The sequence below is a fragment of the Anopheles gambiae genome, chromosome 3, assembly GCF_943734735.2.
Source record: "Anopheles gambiae chromosome 3, idAnoGambNW_F1_1, whole genome shotgun sequence".
Lineage (NCBI taxonomy): Eukaryota > Metazoa > Arthropoda > Insecta > Diptera > Culicidae > Anopheles > Anopheles gambiae.
Genome location: NC_064602.1, coordinates 80,501,847 through 80,529,126, shown reverse-complemented (window position 1 = coordinate 80,529,126; position 27,280 = coordinate 80,501,847). Strand labels below are relative to the sequence as shown.

The following is a 27,280-nucleotide window of genomic DNA, read 5'->3' as shown; positions in this document are numbered from 1 at the left end:
TCACACTGTAGAGGCGCGGGCAAAAAGGCTCAAATCACTTTGGGAAGTTTTATCGCTCAAACATAAACATGGTTCAGCGCTTGCAGGCTTTCGAAAAAGCGCACCCCTTTATCTTGAACTCCAAAAAAAAAAAATAAAAAAAAAAATAACAGCGTAGATGGGATCGATATAAACCGCGTACAAAATTGGCGTACAATTTGAACAATTGCGCCAAAAAAGTATAACAATCCAGGCCCGCGGACGCATTCTTACGTCGTCCCGCCGGCCAAAGCGCTTGGCAAAACAATCGAACAGAAACTGTTGATGGTAAGTGCTGCTGCTGCTGCTAAAAGTAACACCTGAGCGCAGGGTCGTATAAACGGAGCAAAAGGGTTTAATCTTTCCGTCTTTCTCTCGACCGACCAAACCCTTCTGACCTAGAGAAACACGCTGCTGAGGCACAGCAACAACAAAAAACTTTTGGGCGGGAAATTTGGTACAGAATTGTCGGTGCTTTTACGAGCACCGGATTAAAAGTAGGGCTGGCGCGCGCGCGGTCGATGCTTTTAGGGGAAAGCTTAACGGTGGTTTAAGTGGGCCGGGGTGCCCCGGGACCAGTCGCGCGTCCTGCGTCTGGGCCATCCGAGGAGGTGTTTGGGCAATTCCGAACGAAACAGTTGTTCTTCCCGCTAAGCACGAGCAGATCAATCGGAAGAATCGGAGAGCGTATGAAGGGATGGGGGGCCCCGGTATTGGCATTTTCCGGCAAAACTAATTTTTACCGGTCGGTTTACTTTCGATCGATTGACCGGGCGCGCGGGACCCACCTACGAAACGCGGGGATCCCGTTTAGCCGTTTCCTTGCTGCCATTGCTGGGTCGTTAAACGGGATTCTGGGGTGCTGGTTTTTTGGGCAGTGGATTGGTGCGAAAATTACGAAACCACCCGCGCGTGTTATGATGGCTCGAGAGTTCGTACCGGCAGCTTGGTGAAACTTTGTTGGCTTGTGTTTGTTGCGATAAGCGAAGCTGTATTTATTTTCGGAGATTTGCAAAGCCTGTGCTTAACCGTCCTCCTATTTTAAGGCTATTGATCGGCGCTTTTATTGTGCAGTGTAATAGTTGGGTGTTTCTATCGGAATGGGAATTGTTTTGATTCCGAGCGCCAACAATGTTTGATCGTCTTTTCAAACGATGGTTTCAATGGTTTAAACCCCAAACATTCCAATCTCATTCTTTGTATTAATCTTGCGATAATGGAATATAAGTATTAACGCGGACAATCGCCGAAGGATGTTTTGTCGCGTAAAATTGGTCGATAACTTAGTATCGTACCCGGGTTTAAGAATTCCAATTTAGAATAGCAACGCGGGCAAGGTTTGAATCTCAAAAACAGTGCAGATTATCTAGGAAGTTTTTTACAGCCAACAATTCAAACCTAAGTCAAACAACATAAGAACTACATTTAAACTTCACTAAATGTAATACCTCCTACGTTTAAGATCATCCCTTCCATGTCCCTTATCTGCTTGTTGGTTGAAATGTATAGGATGTCTAGATTTTATCCTACCCTTAGATTTCAAAGAACATTGTTAAAACTTGGCTAAGCACTGACAGTACAACAACAGTTAAAAGCCTAATCAGATCAAAATAATTTCATGAGTATTCTTCAATGAGCAACTTAGCCAAACTCAAGACAAATGAAAATTTAAAATTAAAATATATTTACGTATGTTTAAACAATCGGGACATTTGAATAACAAACAGATCGAAGATCAATCACGAAATGAATAACAACTTTAGCGACAAGGACTTCGGTTCTGCATAATATATTTCAATTAGTTGAGAATGGGTTCTCTTTGAACTCATTGCCTAGATTACTGCAATGCTTCTTGGGAATATATTATTGGAATCGACAACAATTGATATTGAACAACAGTCTTCTAGGAAACATCATTTCTAGCAATGGCATCAGACAAATTGAATTCTGTACATTAAATAAATTGAAGGATAGCGTATCAGCCGTATCACATTTCCAATACTCCGTACATAACATTCATTCAACTTAAAGTACACAATCAATGCGAGCCCACAAGAAAACAAAACCCACACTATATTACATGGCATGGATTCAGAATTTATTTTAATTAAGAAGAATTCTTGAGAATCCTATTGCTGTGCAAAGCCAGCCTGTTTACTTAGTGTAAATGTTGGGGCGAGCATTACTAAGAGAGCACGACAACTGCAACATTTCTCATATTACACACCACCAGCCTCTATCCAAAAGACCTTACACCCAGCAACTCCCAAATGGGCACGTGTGGATGAGTGCAGTCCGACCTTTGGCTACCTTCGGCGGTCCGTTTGCGTGCTCTTGCTGCCCGCCTCGAGAGAGAGAGAGACTTGTGGTACAGATAATCACACAGAAATTAATTGGCATAATTTACACTTAAATAAACACTAGCATCATGGCTCCGGGTACCAGTGATTGCTGCCACTTCCGCCTGGCAAAACCAGTTACAAAGCGTGCGGCCAGAGGACCGGGGAACTCTCACAGCAGGGCGGCCTAGCAGCATGAGCAAACCGGATGGGGTTTGGTCCTTACGGCGCCCAACATCTTCTGGGGAGCTGGGGAGATCGCTAGCGAGACGCACACCAGAATGCATATAGAAGCAATTAATCACTTCATCGAAGCTTTTCCCACCACAAACCCACCGGGGGCACACACACACACCACTATCAGCAGAGCAAGGCGAGGTAACGGTTGCGTTCTAAAATTTCAATTTACCAACAGTAAACACCCTTCTTTCATCCTTTCCCCCGTTTACCAGAGCAGGAAGAATTAAACGAAAACTTTTCATTGCTCTCATTTCTCCTTTTCTTCTTCACATAAAGAACACACTCACCACACGTGGAGGGTGATTTTCACGAGTGCTTTAGCTTCAAATCGAAATGCTGAATGATGTGCTTCGTGCCCCCGGGGGTGTCAGGACGGCGGAGAAGACGGCGGCATTAAGCACGACTTACCGTTAAAAGGCGCAAACGACAAACTCACAGCAACCAAAACCCGTTTGCACCGGCGTCGCGTCTGCTGCTGCAGGCAAGTGCTCGGTGGGCTCGAAAGTTTATGGCTCATTTAAATTAATTGAAATATTTACATTTTATTGCGCACATGCTTTAATTAATAAACGTCGTCGGGTAACATGGCGTTGCGCTGAGCAATGATCGCATGCATGCCCCACGCCGCCGTCTGTGGCTAGGTGTGCATGCACAGGGTCGGGAAAGGTGAGTGCCGCCACCCGAGCTTGAGAATTGTGTGGGGATGTTGAAACGGATTAAGTAATACGGACCTGCTGCTTTTCGGTTAGCAGCTTGAAACAACCATTGCCATTTCAGAAAGTTCAAATTCCCAGCAAAGCGATTTGAATGTACACAGCGGTCCTGATTCGAATACAACGTGTGCTGATTAAAATGATAAAAATCGACAGTCAAACTTCGGGTCTTTTCAGTTTCCAGACTCTGCTCCCTCTCCGACGCGACTCCGCTGGAATTTCCAACACATTCCCGAACTTCTAGCCATTCTTCCGAAAAAGCGTCGCCCTCTTGTTGGGCATGCAAATTCACTCCATTAGGCAAAAGTTTATCTCTCTTCTCTTTTGTGGACGAGAGGAGGACATTCATTCCAACCGAAGAACCTCCCCGATGGGCAAAAGAACACACCGAACCGCTTGGCTCTACCCTGACTAAACAAAACCTTGAACACTCATCTGGACGTAGTTCTCCACTGGATGCACTCTTTCCCACCCACGAGGACACGCCGGACCAAAAATCAAACCAGGACCAAAATGGACCAACTTTTCCAACTAGCACTCCAGGGAAATTATCTGACTTCGTAACTTATTGCTAAACGAACACCCATTCAAGTGTGTGACCCCTTCCTCCCCCCTCGCCGGATTGGAGGTGATGGTGGTTGACGGGACGGGATATATGTTTGCCGGAATGCGAGATGCAATTACCGTATACACACACACAGTTGACCATCACCATCATTTCAAGGCTTTTCGTACGGAGTTAAAGGCTAACCGGAGTGCCATACTACAATTAAACTTTGGCTGACTTTTGGATACGAGAATAACTTCTTTGCCCGCTCCAAAAAGAGCAAACAATAGCTCTCCTGTAGCAGGGGTCTTCCTTCCTTAACTCACTTAAGCCCCGCTCTGAAGGCACGAGAATGCACTAAATGCTAGGAACGAATAAACAGTGTTTAAAAATAGGAAACCTCCATATGGTTGCAAGCCGCCTCAAGAACGCAAGCCTTCCACATCCGGGAGGGGCAAGAACTTCGAGCCAACTTCCGCCCCAGACACACCTCCCAGACCCTCCAGAAACCGACGACGTCACGGTGCGCTGTCGGTTGGTTTATGAATATTACAAAGCAATTGCCGTTTGCCGTTGTTTAGATTATTTACAGCACGATTTTTCCCTTCGGCTGGGGTGCTCCAACAAGCAGCGTTGGTTGTAGGCTAGCAATGGAGAGAGGGAGAGAAAGCGGTTCTACATTGGGTTCCGGAAGTACAGCCTGGAAGCAACACATCCAGCGAGGCAAGATTGTTCTTTGTTTCGCTCGAAGCCGTATCGATTGCGATTGGGGAACGATTGGGGAAAAGGATTCTTCGGCGCTGTAGGGATATGGGTACAATAAAAGCAGGCGCACACACAACATTCGAAGCCATTTTTCATCAATATCAATGCTATTGGATTTCGCAAATGTTTACGATAACGGCTACTGCCGACCCATTTGCCCGGGGATAACACTTCACACCAAAAATTGTGCCGAAGAATCACGATACTTTATGTTTGCTACCCTCGCATACACGTACAAAAATCGTATACATACATCTAGATATGAATGTTTATGAACGTTTATGGGAATAAAAATCAGGCCCCAATATTGACACCGCTTGATTTTTATGCAATCGAACGGCAAGGACATGTATTACACCACACCAAACAGCATTTTAAATAGGTTTTAAGTGTGAACAAAAAGCTCTCTTTTTCTGATTTGCCTCACCAAACCAAACGCATATTGTCACACCTTTCAAGTGGCGCGAGTGTGAAAAATTTTAATCTCATTTATGCACCTTTCTGTAGAATTATTTTTGCACCATTCTTTTAACCATTTCCGGCGAGAGCGCGATGCATAAATCCGACTGCTGACAAAGTGTGTGTACAGCCATTGCAAATGCTGTGTGGGTGAGATGGTGGCCTCACATTCAAATCTGTCCCAATGCAAACACAACACACGCGCACAACTCAAACATGTGAAAATTAATGCCACCTCATAAATAATCATCGGGCCGGGGCCGAAAGCCATAAAATCGATCAATTACCACGATGGCTTTGATTAATTGAACAGCGAGGGACCGCGCAGGGAGCTGGGAAGGTTGAAGAGCTGATGATTATTGTGCTATAATGTTGTTGTTTTTATCAGTACAAGCGCACTCGGTTCCATCATCCGCTGTCGAACAAACGGGTTGAGTTGTGTAACGATGGGATATTTGGCTAGCGTAAATTGTTATTGTTTTTGCTGTGTTACATAAAAATTGAAAATTATTACTAGTATCGAGGTACGGCTCATTAAACAATTTGAGGTTGATGATTGAACCCACGCACATACAACAAGCAAAACAACAACAACAACACTAAATCGGCATAGTTTCGTAATTTTTGCTGCAACATATTTGCAAACCATTGTGGTCGGTCGGAATGAATGAAAATTAATGCTAATTGTAATGCGTAACATACTGCTCTGGGAATGACAGTTGTAATTCCCATTTCAATTCCAATTAATGGACACTTGCTGTTTGTATAGGAAGGGTTAAAAATTGAGTTAACATAATATGAGCTGTCGGATATTGGAATGCAATGGTAGAAATTGGCAATTGTAGTGGTTACTAAAGAATACTAGAGAATTATACATTCATCACTATGTAAATCACGACTTCAACAATATAATTGAAAACTATTCAGATAGTTCGAAAACTTTATACAGACATTTACTTGAGCTGGAAACTTTTTTGTTAGAGGAATTATAACCTTCTAATTCGTGAAGATATCAATATTTCCTTCAATCATGCAAGTCTTAAAATTCTGAAGAACGAACGAGGTTCTAAAGATTTTGATGACTATTAGCCAGCAAACGAAACCTATTATTGAGACAGAATTAAAGGATGTCTAACTCTCTATCAGTTGAGACCTTAGATGTCTATATCGATGTTTTAAGAAGTAGGTCCCCTATATACATTCTTCATCTGCATGCCGTGAATTGAAGTCTGCATGAACAATTTAAGTCATTGTAACAATAACTGATAACCAGTCGGTAGACGTTGAAATGCGTCTTGTAAAAATTACGCTAGCCATCATTTCATATCATGATTCAGCATTAGGCTAAAATAGAAAGTTTCCAACGTTTCTAATACTTACTATCATTCCCCCTACCACATTGGTCAGGTGCAGCTGAGCAACCTTAGAAAGCAATATAAAGAAAAACAGACATCCAACCTATCAAGGCGTTGCCATGCACCAAATACCTTCCTTTTGCCATCCATATCAAACACACTTTCGTTTTGTTCTCCTGCCTAGCGCAAACAAAAAGTGAAATGTGAACTTCCAAAGAAGGCAGCAATAAGCTTCTGCGCTACACCTTTCATCTAACCACCGTCCTCTCTCAACGCGCAATGGATTCACGCTTAATTCTTTACGATTCTTTGCGTGCCTCTCTGTGCTCGGAACGGGGTGCACCACTGACACAAAAATCCGCAACGCTGCGCCTGCCAACCACGAAGCCACACGAAAGGCGACCAAGAAAATCCAGATCATGCCACTCCGAGAGATGCTTCGCTTTCTCGCCTGGGAGGACTAGATTTCATGCAAATCAGCTACACCTTATCAACGTCCATTACACATTACATCCTCTCCTCTCTCTGTATATCGGTATCCAATTATTTTTTTGTAACAGTTGTTCGTTTCTCGTCTCGCACTTTCACGCAATTACGGCGTCATCGCCAAACTGAAATAGAAAACCAGCAACCCCAACCCAACCCGAGGCACTTCGTACTGTGTCCCTCCCGCCGCACACTTTCTTCGCAGCGTGATTAAGCGAAAGGGCCAGGTTAGCTTCAGCTCGCGGTTCAAAACGATGCAACAAGCTCGGTGCGGATTGCCGGAGATAATCTGCATCGCGTGACAGACAGTGTGAGGCGTGGCGCGAGACGGTGTTGAAATGCGTGTGTGCCTGGTGGTGCCTAGTGTCTGTCCCGCTGTTCGACTATAAATGAACAGTTAGAAACAAATAGAGTTAAACGGGCAGGCGAATTAGCACCAAACCTGTCACACACACACACACACACACACACACACACAGAGAAGATGACTCGCAAGGCCTGCCACGGGAAGAACCGACAGGAAAGCTGGCCAAACACGTTCGGCCGAGTGGCGATAATCTGACCGTATTCGTAATTCGCGGTTTGCGTGCATCACCTGTGCAAGAAAGCAGACCCCATGGCGCACACAGCAAGCATGTGTGTTGTTCGAGCCTTTAAACCAATTATGTCGAGCATCTTTCCCTTTTCCGGTTAGATCCTGAGACAACCCAGTGGTACTACGAAGGAGAATGGTATGCTGAAGTACGCGGGGATTAGGTCAACGGCAAGAAATTGGTTCGCAAATGGCCAGAAGGTCCCCATGCCGAGCAATTCCAGCTCCAACCATAGGCCAACCATCCAACCGAGTATATGTGGGTATGTGTGTGTATGTCTAAGTTTGATTAAACGATGTGTACCACTGCTCCGATGACACCAGTGTCCACAAATCACCCACAGGTAGGAGCATGGCCCCGGCCAACGGCCGTATAATTTGCCGCCGCTGACACGTTTTGAAGTCTGATAGCCGGGGTGGTGTGTTGTGTCGCCGAGCGAATGCGCCTTTTCAGCCTGCCCTGCTCCAATCCAGAACGGCACGGACACGGACAGCACCTGGGAAAAGACAAATCGTTCTGGCTGAAGGCACGAGGACGACAGCACCAACACATGCTGTGGCGCAACAGGTGCCCAACGGGGACGAAGAACAAAGTACACTTTCTCCTTCGTGAACCTTTCGTGAGTGTGATCGATAATTTATCGAGACAAGCGGGATCCAAAAATGGGGCCCTCTCGCGTGATGCCCTGGAAGGCAGCTGGGGATTGGTGACGGGACATTCGGCGTGGGGTTAAGTGAAGTTTTAGCACTCATCCGTGTCTATTCCGGTGGTTCCGGTTCAATGGTGTGGAGAAGGCGCGCGAGACACACCACACCGCAGACGTTCGCAATAGATTTAATTAAGTGGAAAAATGACAGCGCACCGCAGCCAACACACGGCCCGGTGATGGATGGTTCCATCGGAGCGTCAGGGGCTTTTTTAATAGTCTGCCAATCAGGACTTCAAGAAATGCCTCCCGAAGACGCCTGCCGAATAGTTTAGTCCCAAGTTTGCCGCTCACATTGATAAGGGTTGCCGCACAGAGTCTTGGTGATGGATCGATTAGGTATCTGTGCTGCGCTAAAAATATCTCAATGCTATTCTCAGAATCACGAGATGCCTTGCGTGCGTTCCGGAGTACTTTGAAGAACACGAACGACACTCAACCCAAGACGACTTCAAGCAATGTTTCTGGAAATGCAATACGACACACGTACGCCTTGCCATGCCGGTGTGCCACACAATCCAATCACGACAAGTGATCTCCAACGGAACCATTACTACCAGCAGCTTCTGGGGACATACCTTTAGATACCACAAAACCAATGAAGCGCCACAACAATCCACTATCAGATTTGATGTATCACCACCACCCGGTTCTGCACTGTTTGTCGTGTGCTGTGTGGAGCTCCGGGAAAATTATGGAGCTGTTGGGCGCATAATTCGCAACCGATTTTCAACCCCTTTGGTTGAGAAATTAAGATTAAGAGTGCTCAGCCAGCGATCGCGAACTTCGCCTGCCTTCCGTATCTGTATCCTGGTATCGTGTGGTTTATCTTGCGCTCTCAATCGTTCACTGCCGCCGTTCGTACGGCATGTTGCAGTGAGGAAAACCCTCAACCGGTTGTTTGCACTTGTTCTTCGTCGTTACACACCACCTTGTGGTAACAAAAAATAACAACAAGGAAACCGAACAAAAAAAACGATAACAAACCATCAAACCGTTTACATCGCGAGCACTTACCGCGCCAGGGCAAGTCAAACTCGTTTACCCGCACCAACCGGCGGGCTGTTTGAGAGAAAGGCAACAACGAAAGACAAGCAGATTTTTCCGATTTCGGTTTGCGAAACTCTCGTTTTTTTTTGCAGCTCGTGCGTTTTATCGCCCGTTTCGAATCAGCGCTTTATTTGCTCCCCGGTCGTTTTTGCACGACTTTTAAACGACGTCAAACACAACCGACATCCCGCGCGATCGATGTGTAGAGTTCTCGTTTCAATCCCTACGCCCATTTCGATATCGTTTCCGGAAAATCGAATCACTAACCCTGGTGCGCACATGCTTCGACAATAATCTTGTAATGCGCTCTCGCAAACACATACACACACACACACACAGAGCTCCTTCCAGTCGGCCCGAGAGCTAATGGATTCTCGGATAAGATTATCCCAATACCCCAATCGGAGCCACTTTTCCTCGGGAGCGTAAGACGAGGCAAGAGGTCGGTCCCTGATCGATCGTTAGTGGTTTGAAATTTAAACGTCACACATCCATATTAATGACCTTACGGTGTTGATGATCATTTCAGGGTCGGTGTGCTGATATATGTGTGAGTGTGTACGTGTTCTAGATTCAATTTCAACATTCGATGGCAGGGAAAAAGCCAACTAAAAAAAGAAAGAAAGCTCTACCCGACCCAGAAACGTGATGAGAAATTTGTTGCAGAAAAAAGATACGAGCAGCGACCGAATAAACATTCACGGTGCGAGATGGAGTAACGATACAACGACAAAATAAATTTAATGAAATTTAATTCGTGTATCGGGCCGACTCGGTGCCACACGTGTAATCGTTAGCTAAATTGCCCATTCATTTCGACTGCATTAGTTTGCAATTCAATTTTGCCAAGTTTGCGTTACATTCAGATGTTAAAGCCTTTCAGGTTCCATCTAAAACGCCCTTGGCCCAGTCACACGCACTCAATTATGGGTAGAACTCAACCATGCTCCTCAAGAACTCAAGAGGGAAAGAATCAACTGGCAAAGGTTGATGCGTAAAATTATCAAAGTGTAGTGTGCCATTTTGATTTGTGAAATTGGATAAACTACCTGTTTAACCATTCTTAACGAAACGCACATAATCAAAGAGGGAATGCACACGAAGGCGGCTATATGCTGACAAGTTTGTCAGCTTGCAAGAAACAGCTTATCAATTTGTAAAATAGAGATTATTCATTATCACGCGAAAAAATCTGTTAATGGGGGCCTTCACGATTCTAGTTAGTTTTTTGTATGGAGTTTGACAGTTGGAGGCTGAAATCATGTAAACACTCCATACAAAACCACACAAAAAACTAGCCTGCGATTTTCAGTCTAGAAAATTTTAGCCTAAAAGCTAGAATTAGATTCGAGTACCTGGTCGAAAACACGGTGTTGTTTACATTTATCCCAAGATGCATTAAAGAGATCAGGTGGTGGAATCTGGAATCAAAGTGTATGTAGTCCAGGTGGTCTCATAGCATTTTTTCATAACCATTTTTTTTTTGGTCATTTTTTGGCAGAACGGGTGAAAACTTTTTCTCAAACAAGCTTTCTGGAAGCTCGACGAATACTCAAAAAAACTCTTAAAATCTTCATTCAGAAGCAGAAGCGATAAAAATCAGCCTTCTAAATTCATACACCTTGGGATAAGCCCACCTGTACATTATACTCAATAAGATAGCTGCTCGAAAACTGCTATACAATGCAAACAGCTGACAGGCTGAAATTTCAGCCTACGAATTTCAAACGGAAAGGGCCCCAATAATAGTTTTAAAAAACTATTACCATATTTTCGTGATGTTTGATTGCCTTTTACGAAATTAGGGTTTCTTCACTTTTTGATAAATGTACTCTGTGTCTACTAGACAACTTACAAAAAAGGTAACAAATCGTAAACAAATAGCTCAAAACTAAAAAAAAAAAATATGTCCGGAACTACACGTAATCGTACTTGATAATATGTAAAGTTGATTGAAAAAGCCTTCATTTCTAGATACAATATGCTATTTTATGTCCTAATCCAGCATCGTTTTAAAATCGCAAATTGTTTAACGTATTTAATATTATGTCAGACAAAATTCTGCGGCCGCCATAGACTGTTAGCTCGAAGCAAAAGAAACAAATAGGATCTAGACCCTTTTTCCAGAAAATTAAGCCACTGTGCAATGATACTACAGTTGATAGCGAGGAACATAGCATAAACATTCAAATGTTTCGCAGCTTTCCAAGAAGTGTACTCTTTATTTTTACGTTCCCTCTTTTAATAGTGACACGTGTAAGGTGCCAATCTGTGATGAGTGCATCCTTTGACGAAGCGCGTGTATTCTTTGAAACTGGAAAGTTTTTTTTTGTATCTACAGATTTCAGTGTACAAGTTAAGATCACATAGAACCTAGCGACTTAGACTTAGAGATCTTGGGAGGGTCAAGTGGAAGGGATGTTACACATATCCCATTACACCTTATGGCAACGAAAGCAGAGAATCTTTTGGAAAAGTCTAATGTAAGGGTAAGAAACTGTAATAAAAAAGACCTACTTACTCCAACTCCACTGGAAAGCTTCCAATGTCCCTATTTCGATCCCCTCCATTCCATACGACCAGGGCAGGGATTTTACACCATTTGCAGAGCAAATTAATGCAGACGATAAAATTGCTCATAAATACTAATATTACTCAATCCGCCGGTGTAAGCTCGCGCACGGTGCGGACATTATGATAAATCTAACCTTTCACATCCCACATTGCTGCAGCTCCCAGCCCCTTTGCTACCTTTGGGCAAGTTATATACCTTGCAAGCACAAAAAACTAACGAGCAAAAAAAGAACGAGAAGCTTGTCTATTTTCCGTGTGCCGAGCAAAACTACCGCCCGCCAAACGGGATAACTGACACGTTAACAAAGTTAATAGCGCTTTTATTGATTCAGACAGAAACTGCCCCGCATGCCAAAACCACCCACCGGCTGATCCCTTTGCCTTGCGCTCTGCTATCGCGACAGAAAGGGACGATCATTTCGGGCAGCAGAAGGAAAACACACGACTAAAAGAGTGCGGCCAGCGCCCGTTGAACGGTGCGGGCGATGTGCAAAAATATGCACACACCAACTAAGGGAAACGCACAGCGCAGGGAAGGAGACGACACGTATAAAGCTGCAATTTTATCGCCTGCAGACACACGCGAACGCCCCAAACCTTCAGCAGAGCCAGCTATAAAGGGGGAGGTTTCACAATTAAACAGGTTGAAGCAGCGCTTTCGTGACGAGTTTCAATAAAGCTCTGGCCGCCGCACAACACACAGCCGGTTCTACCCTTGCTCTAACGGTGTCGTCGTCCCTCCTTGTGCATACTTTGTGTGAGAAGCATCACACGCGCGGATCAACACCTGGACGGAGATCATCATCATCATCATCCAGCGCGAGGTGGCTAAACAGTGACAGCGAACTTGACCCCTTGCCGACCGGACCGGTGCTCCCGGTGTTGCGCGGAACTTTGCCCCGACGGAAAACGAACCACTTACCTTCAACTTTGCCGAGCGCTAGCACGAATATGGTCTGCACCGCCGGGATAGCCCACGCCACCAGATGGAACAGGTGCGAACGGCTCTCGATGGCTTCGTGGCCCCACTTGAGACCGGCCGCCAGGAACCAGGCCAGCGCCAGACAGGCCCACCAGGCGAACGCTGCCATGCAGCAGAAGTACAGCGCCATGAACAGCACCGTGCACGACGTTGATTGACGATGGCCCTGCGGAGGAGAGAGGGAGAGAGAATAAGAGGAAGGAGAAAAGCATTAGTTTTTTGAGCTTGAACGTGCAAGACCCTGAGGCTGGCGGCAGGGCTCGGTTTGGGGGTTTGTGATCGCGAATCGCGGGATATATGTTCGAATTTAAATTACAAAGCACACTGCTACTGGTGGGGGGGAGACCCGTTAGGTTCAACCCTCCGCTGACCAGTGGGCCAGCGACGGCAAGTGCAGCTTGACGTGACGTAGTGTGTTGTGCCGTTTGCTGGAGCCTGCCGGGACTCTGCTGATTATTATCTAGAAAAGTACGCGCCCAGCTGCTCCCAGGAGCTCCATAACGCGATCTGCAGCTAATAATACAGTGCACGAAGGGTAGTAGCGAGAGGGAGAGCAAGTGGAATCGTTTGGTTGGAACATAAATTTTATCTAAAATGTATTGCATAACCTGTAGGCCCATCGGGGATGAATTCAGCGCAAAATAAAACGGAACATTCCTTTACACGACCGTTGGAATTTTGGTGGAAATTGGAAAATAATGTTGGAGCTGAATAAGATCTGTTTTTTTCTATTTTTTTTTTTGTTTTTTGCCCCTCCACAATGAAATAAAATAAACCATCCAACCACAATATAATATTCATAATACTCATTTACATTCCAAAGCACATCCATCCTGTCGACCGATAAATGCTTTCACGAGAACTTGAGCTTGAGCGATTAATTAGAATTCACACAGCTATTCGTCGTGCTTCCGGCATGGCAGCCTGGGCAGACAAGGAACCAACTCCAATAGCAGCGCACCATTTTAATGCTAGAAAAGTTTACCATACGATGCAAGGGTAACAAGTAGAGACGAAGCAAAAGAAGAAAAAAAGGTCTTGGGTGGAATGAATCCGTGGGCTGTTGGGTAAGAGACCGGCAACGACTACTGAGCCGTACCATTCTTAATCGAACCAAACGGCGGTTCGTGACATGAATTCGTTAATCTTCGCGCAAGCAAACGTGCCATAAAAGTGGCGTTTGAAGCCGGGCGTGAAACAAAAATATAGTTATCGACAATCACACCACCTACCTTCCGTGTGCAGAAGTGCAGAAGGGAGGAGAGGCATCGGGTTTGGTGGGCGTAGCGTTTCCATGCCGTGTAATGTTTAGTTTAGCAGACAACCGTCAACAGAAGCCGTTCAATCGATGTTTTTATAGTAAGTATTCGATTACAGAGAAGTGAGCAACTGCTGTCAATAATTAACGCTTCGTGTTAAAAATGTCAGTTCAATGTACAATATACGTAGTGTTTGATAAACGCCACACGTTTTGCGTTTAAAGGGTTTAAACGGATTTTATAGCATATTGTTAAATACATGCATTTGTTTCACGAGATGAAACGATAGCGATTCATGCTTCACACGCAATTATCTTTGAATGTAGTTTGATATGAACAAAAAGTTGTAATAAAAAAAAAAAAGATTGTTATTTGGTTTTTCTCACAACAATGAAATAAATTCAGAAGTTTTTGGAATTTTAAGGTACTTTCTAATTCAATGCCAATTTCCAATTCTGCCTGTCCTGAAAGGGTGCCGTGAAGTACAATTCCCATTACAAAAAGATCCCAAAAAGTCCAAAACTTATGAGATGCTTTGAAAAATCGTGTAATTCATAAATCTTGATAAGCACAAATAAAGTAAATTCCGTCAAGAAACTGGCGGACAATAAGATAATGTTAAAAACTGGTGTATAAACTCTTCAGAAATTGATCTATACTGTCTTTATTCCTACCACATGCTAAACGAAATCTTCAGAGCCTGGAAATGAGCATTCAATTTCGTAGATGCAGCATAAAATTGTAGTCTAAGAGGTACATGAGACAAGAGGTCTTTTATTGTGTACAGATGTGCATTTCTTTTGAAGAAATACAACACAAATGTGTGTCTATAAAGTACATTCTAAGAAGCGCATTGAGTAAATCTGGTAGGCTTTACCCTAAGTCAGGACTTCAAAGTCATCTCCAACAAATAAGGTCCTAACAATTCCTATCGACATTTTCTCATTAGCACTTAAATCTTGAGCGGTTTGAATGCTAAAGCGAGTTCTCACAGTATCTAATTTTCGAAACACAGACTTCCAACAAACAAGAGCATCGACCAAAAGTCGCATTTTAATTAAAATGCATAAGCATACATAATTAATGTTGCCATTTGTATTGAATTTTGTTTACTGTATCGGCTCACTTGAATCAGCCCCGATTTCTGATCGGTAATACGGGGCCTGCTCTTGCACAAAACTTAATCATCCCGAACCCTTACCGGCGGCCTGCTGCTCGCGATTGGAAAGGAAAAGTAAAACCAAACAAAAACCGGAGCATTCAATCTGCAAATCACAACAATGCAGGCTGCAGAGAAAGAGGGAACCGACCTCTGCGCGCTGGATTGCACTTGTATATACACTCTCTGGAGTAAACATGTTTACAACTTCAAAGAAAGATTAAATAATGCATCGTTTACAGTCACGGGAGCACTACGGCGGGGAAGGGGGGTTGATACCTCCAACCTGCCTGTCACTGTAAACAGTGTTGAAAAGCATAAGTATACATTTCACCCGAACTGATTGCATTCGTGCAGTGGAGGCGCGCGCGCAAACCATCATCTTGCGCTGCGTTTGAGGCAGCCGCACCTCCGTTTCATCTTCTCGGCAGGCCGTCAGCAAACGATGACAACGGCAAAGGCACAACAGCAATAACTACAATTAACTCTACACAGCGCACTTCTCGCAGCGAAGGTTGTACTCGGAATCATGCTTTCTTCCCTTTGACTCCACACAGCCAGCATACTTCACAACACACACACACACCGGGCGGCTGCTGTTCGTGGAATTCAACCCGTGGCGTGCTGGTGCCGGGGCCGCCATAGCATCACAGGAATGTGTCACTAATGCCTGCATGCGACGCCACCACGCTGGAAGCAACATCGGAAGCAAGCAGTGCAGTGCCCGGCGACAAATGTCTCTGAGTCGCCCCTCCTTCACGGGTGGAGAGAGAGAGAGAGTTCAGCAGCCCGACGACATCATTTCGGAAGGTTACCAAGCAGTTGTGCCCCTCGTGCGTACCAGCGGGTAGCATCACATCCAGCAAAAGGTCGCCTCCGTTTAGTAGTTAAAGAGAGACGATTAAGCTCGTGCTTTCGTACTGAAGACGTTGAGAACCATTTCTTCACCAAGCCGGCCTAGTTAACCGAGCCAGAAAAAACCCCGGTTCTGGCTGAGACGGTGGATAAGAAAGACTGAGAAAAGGGCACGAGACCACCTCGACAATGCATTTGCGCGTACTATGAACGTTTCATCTTACGCGAGGAGGTCACACTCGCGACGGCTCACGAAAGGGGAGCCGCGGCTGTAAAGTGAGGTAAATGAAAACAATAATAAACTGTTCTCCGTTCCCTTCCCAGTAACCAACCCTTCTGCACACACATAACCTCAACGAGGCTTGATAAGGGGACAACAGAAAACCCGTCCGCTTCCCGACCACCAAAACATTTGTAGCGATTGTACACCCCGGGGCGGGTGAATTTTGTTTGTGTCGTGTTGTAACCCGCTCCCATCCATTCCACTGCTGGAAAGCACAACAAGAAAGCTCAGCCAAAGCTGCCGGCAAAGAGGAGTTTAACCGTCATCCGGTTCTGTGCTCCCGCACTTCCTAGCCATCCACCGTCGTGTATCGCAAGCGCGACTTTGAAGTAGAATTAATGTCGTGCATTTGCTCGTTTTTTTTTCTTCTTCTTCCTGCTTTATACCAAAAACTCACGGAAACGAGTGCTCGTGGGTAGGTGAGGAGAGTGGGAAGCCCAAAGAAGAATCTTTTAACCCTATCAATCTCGCGCGTGACGGGGTTTCGCTTTTTTCGTGGTGGGAGTGCGCGGTCTATTGTAGACTTCTTCAGTTCACAGATCCACACACACGAGGTAACAATCCGTCTTTGCATAAATATTTATACAATAAATATACACACCCTGAGGTCAAGAGACAGAGAAAGAAAGAGAGGGAGAGAGAGAGAGCACGCTTTATTCTTTACTCCTTACGTCATCGCATGAGGGAGTCATTCCTGTGACGGTTTCGTGTTTGATGTTTTTTTGTTGTTATGTTTTTCACTTGCTTTCTCATTTTTTATGGCAATGTTTCGAGAAGAGACGAGAACAGAAGAGACACACCGAATTCCACGGGAATGTTGAATATGAAATTGTCTTTAATTAAAATAATTTCCGTAAACATATGGAGGAAGAGTCTGAGGAAAACTGGAAACCATTTCCACAGGAAGCACATGTGTCACACGTTGTAATAAAATCACATACACAATGGCTTCGCATGAGTATTTCATTGGAAATGATAATTTGATATCAACATTTCACCAGCATCGCAACACTCATGAAATTGCGTTATTGAAACTGTACGAGTACACAACACACGAACGAACGTGATTGTAATGTTTCCCCAATAAAATAAAAGCGCTGATTTATGTACCAGTAATTCCAGCGAAAGTCAACAACACTCACTTTATAGGGATAATTAAGTTTGTGTTTTACGTTCCCGAGTACTATACATGGGAATGTCAGGCAATATTTACAAAATGAACAGTTTACGCAGTTTTGAAGATACCATAAAATACACATCAATTCTAACATTATTGTATTCTTTCAGTGTATCTATGGATTAGATTACTAAAAGGTACAATATCCTAAAACAATAATATAAAAGTACAAGTTTCATTGATCGCGATGCTCTCTGGAATTCTGGAGGAGAGACTCGGATCCTACTCAGAAAATTTCAGAATCAACTCCGGAAGGAAAGTAAGATCAGCATTATACAGAGACGTCTGAACTCATCTGCAGTCGTCTGGAGTCGTCTGGAGTCGTCTGGAGTCGTCTGGAGTCGTCTGGAGTAGTCTGGAGTCATCTGGAGTCTGGAGTCGTCTGGAGTCTGGAGTCGTCTGAACTCATTTGAACTTATCTGGAGTCGTCTGGAGTAGTCTGGAGTCGTCTGGAGTCGTCTGGAGTCGTCTGGAGTCGTCAGGAGTCGCCTGAAGTTGGAATCTTCCAGAGTCGGAGTCATTACAGTCAGAGTCATCCGTAGCCGGAGTTGTCAGAAGTAGGAGCTGTCTCGAGCCAGGATATATTTTATAAATAGATAGAATAGATTTTATAAAAGAAAAAAAACTCCTAATATCTGAACATTTCCTCATGTACCAGTCAAAATATCATTTTTATACATGAAGGATCATCTTATTAGGGGGACTTTGTAGCCATTAACTCGGTACAGGTGCTTTGCAGTCATGTTTTCATAAAAATAAAACCATAATATGAGCATAAAAAAAGATTACATACCATCATGAAAAGAATAACAACCCATCAAAAGCTTACCTTCTCTATCAAACCAAAACAATCACTAAAGGTACAACTTGTATGCAAAAAAACCATCCTCTCCACGACCGAACCTCCAAACATAATGCACAAAACCATCGCCAAATAGCTCCGAGCGATGTGTCTGCTGCGCTCTTTGCTCAACGTTTCCACTGCCTCAGCCCCATCTACAAATATTGCTTTATAATCGATCCGTGCGCAGACCACATCCCGCGCGGAGCTTTAACGCTCTTTATCCAGCAGCCGGGAACCCTGCCCTCCCCATGCGGCATTGGGTCCTCCACCATCATCATCGCACATATGAACGGTACGCGCCCTCCCCGATTGCACAAACAGCATTGACGGAGAACGTACGTTAAAAGGTATAGGCGCGTTACGGTTAACCGCCTCCAAACCTGCTCTTGCCCCCCTCGCTTCTTCAGACATCAAGCCTGGAGAGGAATGGTTGGGCTATGCCGATGGTAAGCTAACGCACAGAGCGCGAGCAGCATTGCGCTTCGATGGAGCACGGATCTCAGGAAGAGATCCGACGCTCGGAAAGGAAGCTGTACGGGAGTAAGGATGAGTGTGTGTGTGTGTGAGAGAGCTAAAGCAACATAGCACAAAGGTCCGAGGGCCGTCCCGTAGCGGGGTATGCTGCGCTGAGAAAACGGTGAAACGAGAACGAGTAGAGGAAACATGTTTCATCCAAGATGGAAATAATAACAAAGAACTGGTTTAACCACATGTCGTTGTGGTGGTTGAGGGGTGGAGGAGTGTGGAGGTATGCGTACCCGGGGGAAGGCCTGAGCGTACGCACATTCAGGGCGATTGTTTGAATCGATAGATATTGGCTACACACGGTTCTGAGTTGGCATGTGTGTGTGTGTGTGTGTCTGTCCGAGAATCACCGAACCATCGACCCACTTGACGGCGGTTTGGTGGAGAGCGAGTGATGCGAGGTGGTTGAACTTTCCGCGACGAAGCTATGTAGCAGCATGAACAGCATCAGCAGCGGAAGGAACCGCAGGAGATCAGCAGCAACGGCCGCATTATGCTTCAGTTCCACCAAACGCGTTTGACGTATGCCGCGAACCGGCCACCAGCAGCAGGCTGGACGACCACGGAACTGTGCGATAACTGCATTCAGCCGTGAAAGAAGCCTTACCACAGAGCGGCCGGGAAAGCAAACCCAGGGAGCGCATACACGGGCTTTTAGCGATGTGGTCGCATCGATATGCGCGTCTGCTGGCAGTCTGTGACACCCTCCGTGAGCTCCGAATGCCCAAACAACCACCCTCGCGCTCCAGAATCGAAGTCCTGGAGTTGGGGAACGTTGTCCACAAATAATGAACTCTTTGGCGGTCCGTACGTACATGATAAAGCGACTGATGATTCATATAGTGCACGTGAGTGGGAGCTGCTTCATTGTGGAAGGACACAAGCGTTTGAGCGCGCACACACACACACACATAGACCAAACAATTCAGGCACGTTCCTGCCCAGTCGATGTGTGCCTGACATTTGCTGGACAGTCTCATTTCCTTCAGAACGAAGTAGCACTTTCTCCCATTGATCTATCTCTCTCTTTCTCTCTGCCAGCACACATATTGGTCCGATTGTAAAAACCAATATTATCACAACTGCCAAAAGTCAATCAGTGTGGCAGCAACGTCTTCGCCGAATACGAATGATTCCGGCTCGAAGGACCAAACCTGGTAAGAGGTACGAGAGCGTCTGACATTTATGTATGAAAATTGACTTCGAATCACAGACACAGACGCTGGTGCGGTACTCTCCCTTTATATCCAAACTTCCCATGGTAAGGAACCAATAACATATTTGCCACACATTGCACCGAAACGAAAAAGATAACGCCCGGGAAGAGGTGATTGCTGGCTGCTGGTGCTGCTACTGCTGCTGTCACGCCACATTCAATAAACCTGCCAATGTGCGCCACACATAACGTCTATTAGCCGGCAGAATATTACATTTTGCAAACGGTCACATGGGAGAGGCGGCGTTTGAGCGGGACACAGCAATTTGAAGGTGTCCGCGGAGAACGGTTGTGATTCCTTCATCCCATAATTGATATCTCCAATATGTTTACGCTGATTGGAATGGATTGTATGAAAGTGGTTGGAAAATACGTTGAAGATTTACCACTGCATGATAAAAACAGTAAGACTTTTCATATTTTTTTCAAATTTTACGTTGTTTAGGCATCAAATTGATTGAAGTATTATTGAGTGTTTAAATTAAAACTACACTACTGAATTGTCAGTCATCTGACTTCAAAGAATTTGAAGCATTTACGGAAGAATTCGGCCAATTAATTCAAAACTTCCTGGGTTGATGAAGTTGTATTTAATTTGTCGCACAATTTATGCCGGCTTTTTAATTCTTCATTTTAAAACATCTATATAAATGAGTTGCCTGAAGTTTTCCGAAGAAATTGAGTAAACATTAGATTTTAATCTACATTATTTATTTTAAGATTCTATTTTTTTTTATTTTATCATTTCATTGAGTCGTTTGACATTTGGTAACTGTAATTATGTCTCGACACTCTGTAGAGCCACTCTAGTGCAAAATCTAATTGATTTGAACAGCTTTTGCGAAAGTTTTACTGTCATTGCTTTAGTTGATTGTTGAGGCACGATCATGCACCATTAAATGCTTCAAATGTATGATTAAAATAAGATTTCAAATGATTGATTCCACTGCAATGTCTTCAAGTTCAAGTCAGAAATGGCTCGCACGTCAACATTTGACCCGAGTGTACGACTTAGGACAGTTTATTATTAAATTTTGCTTTTACAACAGATGTAAATCAACTTGTTTGGCAAATCACTTTATGGTCGAAAACAGTAAACAATTCAAAGCTATGTTTTAACACTAAAAAAATAACCTTTTTTCAAACAAAAACAAAAACACCAAATGATTGTTTGATGCATGATTATTGTACAAAATTGTCGAAGTTCTATATACTAGCAGGTGAATTGGGTATGGAAAGCACAACCAGGTTGAATAAAAGCCTACAATCTGAGACAAATTCATTCGAATTCCATATTTTGTTCTCAAACTGTAGTTACATTAAAATTAAAACTCTAAGTTATATAAGTTAAATATTCATTTCCAATACTTTCTTATTAAATCAGCCATCAACTCTCACAGTAAAAAAAAAACAACTCTCCATTCGAGCCTCCTTAAACGTGCGAAATACTCGAATTGATTTATCCTAGAAATCAAAACCACGTCCACCGTCCCCCCCAAAAGTCCATCCTGCCGCAATACAGAGACCAAGACCAAGCATGAGCTACACTTACCTGTGTGATGGTCGACAGCATCTGCATCCGGCCGATTTTGATGTGCGACTGGAACGGTTCCCGGCAGGCGACGGAATCGCCCGCACCGAGACCGGCCACGTACGCGCAGCCGACGATCAGGTAGCATATCGCGAGAAACACTATCGGGCGCTCCGGATACCGAAAACGGGACGAGTCGATCAGGAACGTCAGAACCTGTGAAGCGAAAAAAAAAGGCAAACGGGGAGAAGAAAAAAAATGCATGAATATGTGAGGAAGAAAAAAACATAAGAACAAATGAAATACACAAAAACACACTCCCACAACGCACCAGCACCAGCCAGCGCCGGCAGGATAAACATTGGCAAAATATGAATGCTAAAACAGACGGGCAACAAATTAAAAAATCGCCTAACCGTTGCCCGGTAGCAAACGAACCAACACACACAAAACAGTGCCTTTTTTGCTGCCATTCTGCCGGCGGTATTTTGTTTCAACTCGCCCAAAACGCACCGTGCCCCCGGACAGAGGACGTCATCATTATTTGAACGAAGCGCAGGCAAATGAGAGCGTGTTCCCGCGTTTCCCATCGAGCGACGCTCGGTTCTTTGGGACCCCGGCGACGTGCTTCAATGCTAGCCCTGCTAGCCGCACGATGAAGGACCTGAGCAAATTAAACCGCCTTTTTCCATCAATCACGATTCGAGCCGGGCGCGCGCGTACACGAATCCGCAAATGGAAATTCACTCAACGCTCGTAAATTGTGCGATTCATCACCGGGGCCGGGCGTTGCGCGGCCGCGATGGAGGTAGTGATGCGTTTCTTGTGCACATTCTTTATTTTTTTCCGAACTCCGAATGAAGGAACGAGTATGCAAACGTCTCCAACCATTGCTCCACTGATCGCTTTATCGTGCTCGTGCTCACCAGTGTGTTCAGATGGCCGAGGACACTTCGATTCACAAGGCAGCGGAATCGACCGGAGATGGGAAGCCGCACTGAAAGTTCGTGGTTAACATTCGTTTTTTTTTTGCTTCTTGCTTTTTAACCGAACTGCGACATTCAAAGGCACACACAGTTGGTAGGTCGCGTTTGGGCAGAGGGACATGATGCATGCCACTCGAGAAGCCGTGGAGCATTACTTTATTGCCTACCGTTCGTGCGAGCCGCAACGAACGATGAAGATGGATTCGTACCCGACCGCAATGGAAAGCATACAGCTGCATACACTCACACACACACACTGTTGATGCACTTTTTGCAATTGTTTGAACAACTGCCATGCCATGCACCGAACGGGAAGTAAACATTGCTCCGTAGTAGTGGAAGTTAAGGTAGCAAAAACGGAGCTAAAAGTGGAGCCGAGCGCGGAGTTGGCAAATCAACGACCATCTATCCGCGTTTGGTAGGCGAATGTAAACACAAAAAACACTCTCCGACAAGCACACCACAAACCCCCCCCCCCACACACACAAACGCTTCTGGCGGCATCTTTCATTTGGCTGGTTGGTAGTGGGATGGCTTTTTTGCTTGCTGCCCCTTTAGAGCGTGTGCAAATTCGCCACAAAAGGTGACACACCGACGTCTTTTCCAATCGGCACGAAAAATCGCCAAACAAACACACACACAGCGAGGGAGAAACACAAATTGCGCACATTCGAGATTCGGCGGGTGCATCCATGCAAATGTAAGCCAAATGTGTGCCGGCGTGCGGCGCACGAAACGGATGCATTTTAACGGAAATAAACCATGGGAAGAACGATGGCGGTGCATCCCGTAAACCAACAAACACACACAGAAAAAATCCCGTCCCAGCAGGGAGGGAACTTTTCTGTGCAGCACGGTCATTACACGCCAACCTCCTGTTCAAATCTTTGCCGTGTTTGCGTGCGCTGCTTGCTGCTGCCGGTACTTTTTCAAAAGAAGTTCGAAAAACACACCAACTCACCCACTCTCGCATCTGTCTCCCTCTCTGCTGGATGCAAGTGACCGGGGCTGCAATAAATCTTGCGCTTGCATTTTCCTTGCGCAATGTTGTCAGCGGCGGCAAAGGATTTCGCGGATTTTTACCAACCAGTGGCACACAGTTGAACACGAGAGGAGCATGCAAATGCGAAGGGCAGGAAGGCGTGCATCCTTAAGGAAGGTGCCGGGGAAGATGCACCTGGCGGTGGTGGTTTGCTTGAGGAGAAGTTTCGACCAAAAAAAAAAAAAATGCAGAAACAAAGAGGAGCGAGCGCGGCCAGTGCGCAACTTCTTCTTCTGTCACTGGGGCTGAGGGCGGGAGCAAAAAGTTTGCCAATTTAGCAAACGATTGTTATAGCGCGCCGCCGGTTTGAAATGGTGGTGACGTTTATTTCGTCGGCAACAAGGCAATACTAATAGGGATTGTTGTGTTTTTCTTTGTTGTAGTGTTTTTTTTTTTATTCCTTTTGAATTGCGATGATTCTTTTCTCCACACATAGAGCAATATTTCGTAGCTTGTTGCATGTATTAGCCGCAGATGAGGTCGAGAAGCAACTTTATAGCCTTGCATTAGAGGAACAACCATGACTTGGTTTAACCATGGTTTAACATGACTTTTCAGTTGCACTGATGCACACAAAGTGACAAAATTAATCAATGTTACTATTATTATTATTGTTATTGTTATTATTACTATTGTTATTGCAATAATAAAAATAATTATTATAATAATAATAGCAATAAAAATAATAATAATAATAATAATAATAATAATAATTATAATAATTATAAAAATAATAATAATAATAATAATAATAATATAAATAAAATCAATCATAATAATATTATGAATAATTGTGAAAATAATAATAATAGTAATAATAATAATAATAATAATAATAATAATATGATTATTATTATTATTATTTTCACTATTACTTTTTATTGTTATTATTATTATAATTATTATTTTTAATATTATTATTATTATTATTATTATTATTTTTAATATTATTATTATACTTATTATTATTATTATTATTATTATTATTATTATTATTATTATTATTATTATTATTATTATTATTATTATTATTATTAATATTATTATTATTATTATTATTATTATTATTATTATTATTATTATTATTATTATTATTATTATTATTATTATTATTATTATTATTATTATTATTATTATTATTATTATTATTATTATTATTATTATTATTATTATTATTATTATTATTATTATTATTATTATTATTATTTTTATTATTGTATTTTTATAATAATTACTATAATTTTCATTATATGTAAGCCGGTCTCGTAGTACAGTCGTCAACTCGTGCGACTTAACAACATGCCCGTCATGGGTTCAATCCCCAATTAGACCGCGCCGCCATACGTAGGACTGACTATCCTGCTATGGGGGGAATCAATTAGTCACTGAAAGCCAAGCCCACAAGTGGGTACAGGCAGGCCTTGACCGACATCGGTTGTTGAGCCAAAGAAGAAGATAATTTTCATTATTTTTATCATTATTATAGTTATTATTGGTTGAAGCTATCTCGACTTACTTACAAACTTTACAAGACGCTTGAACTTCTAAATTTCACTGCATTTACATGTGGATGAAACTGACCATTAACCATTTAATGGCAAAACTGAACATAACTTTTCAAATGCCAGTTTGTTTTCCTTCTAAAAGACGTCCGATGTACATACACATCATTGGAATTTTGTCAACACTTCCGTCTTTTTCAACCTTCCGGTACATTTGCTAAAAAATGCTATTATATTGCTTCATGCAAATGAAAAGCTAAAATCCACATTCATCACAGAAACCTCCAATGGGGCAATTTTGTTAATGAAATTTTAGAACCAAAAACATTTCAACCTCACATTCCCCATGCAGCTTGTCCAATCAAAGTGCAAACAAAGTTGCAGATCACCACCAAACCAGCAGCCAGCGTATCAAACCATCCATTTTGCGATGATAGATTTCCCAAAGAGGACCAATGAAACAAATATAGCAAGAAAAAAACCAATGCCATCTCAATCCACATTATGCGGGATTTGTTGAAACGCTGCCAAAAGCTCGCACACAAAATCAGGTTGAGCCTGATTGAGTTGGCATTGCAATAAAGCAGGAACACACCACCGTCCGCTCAGCTCAGCTTCCGTGGACTTTCAAAAAGAACTTGACCTGATTTTTTTTTGTTTCTGATGAGATGTTCCTGCATGGTATTGGATGAAGGATAACGGGGTGAGTAAGGTACGAGCAAACAAATATGACACGGAGATGATTGAAAACGGAGGACGTACGTACTGCTGGCTTTCGATATGACATTGTCCATCAGAGTGGGAGCCACTGGGCACAGAAGAGCAAAGCTATTTTTGTAATGAAAAATCAAACAAAAACACCGAAAGAATGCGAATGGATGTGCAGTGCAGTGTGGATGATTTGCAACTCGAGAGCCTGCAGCGGGAAATGGGTTATGATTTTTGATTAATGTATAAATAAACTGATGGTGAATTGGAGCATAGGTATCAAAGAAACATTGTAGGAATCATTCCGTTTTGCCGACCATTTATTGTAATATTTCTACGTCAGGCGTTTTTCGTTTGTGAATAAGTAGACAACATTCCATTCGTTCTAAAGCAAAGGAAAATACATAAGCAATGCTCTAGAGCGCCAGATCGATACCAATTCACTGTAAACGATTTGCCATGTTTCCCTAACAGTAGAGCAAATAATTCTACTCAGCATGCATTCCATCTCCAATATCTGTAAGGGAGGAAGAAATCGATAACCTCCTTCTCAACCACACTCTCAACCTCTCTCGTTTAACCTGGTCGTCCTGAAAGAAGAGACGTGTGTTAAGCGTTCAACCATGCACCTGTGCATCGCCACAACAAAACCAGTGTGCAAACGTGACTTCCGGGGGGTCGAAAATAACAGCTCAAGTCAATTCAATTGCACAATCCCGACTCCCCCACCCAAAACAACCTCATCCCAGGGATTGGAAACGTGTTCAAGAGGAGAACTATCACACACACCAAACAACGGCAAAAGCATCGACATCCACCACAGATGAAAAGGAGAGAGAGAGCCAACCGAAGGTCCGAACGCACCTGTGACGGAACCACAAAATCTCGTTGCTGTCCATTCTTTTGGGTTGCAATTAGAAACCGACCTTTTGGCAGGATGCTGGGCTTTGTTCGGAATGGCGTCACAAAATCCCATCTTTGGTGGAGTAAATCTGTACACAGAACCGCATGAGCCATCCCGGTGGTTCCTGGAATTCCACAAAACCCTAGCCCGGGGACAGTCGGCGGGTGCATCCTGACTCGACTGACAGGTTCGTCGGGCCTGCCGGGATATGATAGTGCGGGTGAGGATTGGCCCGAATATCTATCTTCCCCACGTGTGCCGGATGTGAATTAATTTTCACACGCTAATTGGTAGTGTGTAGACTCATTCGACCAAATTTAGCGTACTAGCAGCAGCAGCAGCGACCGGATAGAGGGTTTCCCGTTAATGCAGATGAGCGTGTCCGAAAATCCAGCGAAACTTGTGCAGATCGCTCTGTGCGGGGACTGGTTGCCTTCCGCGTTCCAGGAACTCGAGTGCGCG

At 43.9% G+C, this 27,280-nt stretch overlaps 1 protein-coding gene across 1 annotated transcript in view; it reads right to left on the bottom strand.

Moving 5' to 3' along the window:
• LOC1278320 (frizzled) overlaps nucleotides 1–27,280 on the bottom strand; it is a 237,979-nt gene that overhangs the window by 153,344 nt on the left and 57,355 nt on the right. The window contains exons 3-4 of the mRNA XM_061654703.1: nucleotides 21,698–21,892; nucleotides 12,768–12,993 (exon numbers count right to left, since the gene is read on the bottom strand). Of these exons, the coding sequence (XP_061510687.1) occupies nucleotides 12,768–12,993; nucleotides 21,698–21,892 (421 nt within the window). The remainder of the gene's footprint in view (nucleotides 1–12,767; nucleotides 12,994–21,697; nucleotides 21,893–27,280) is intronic.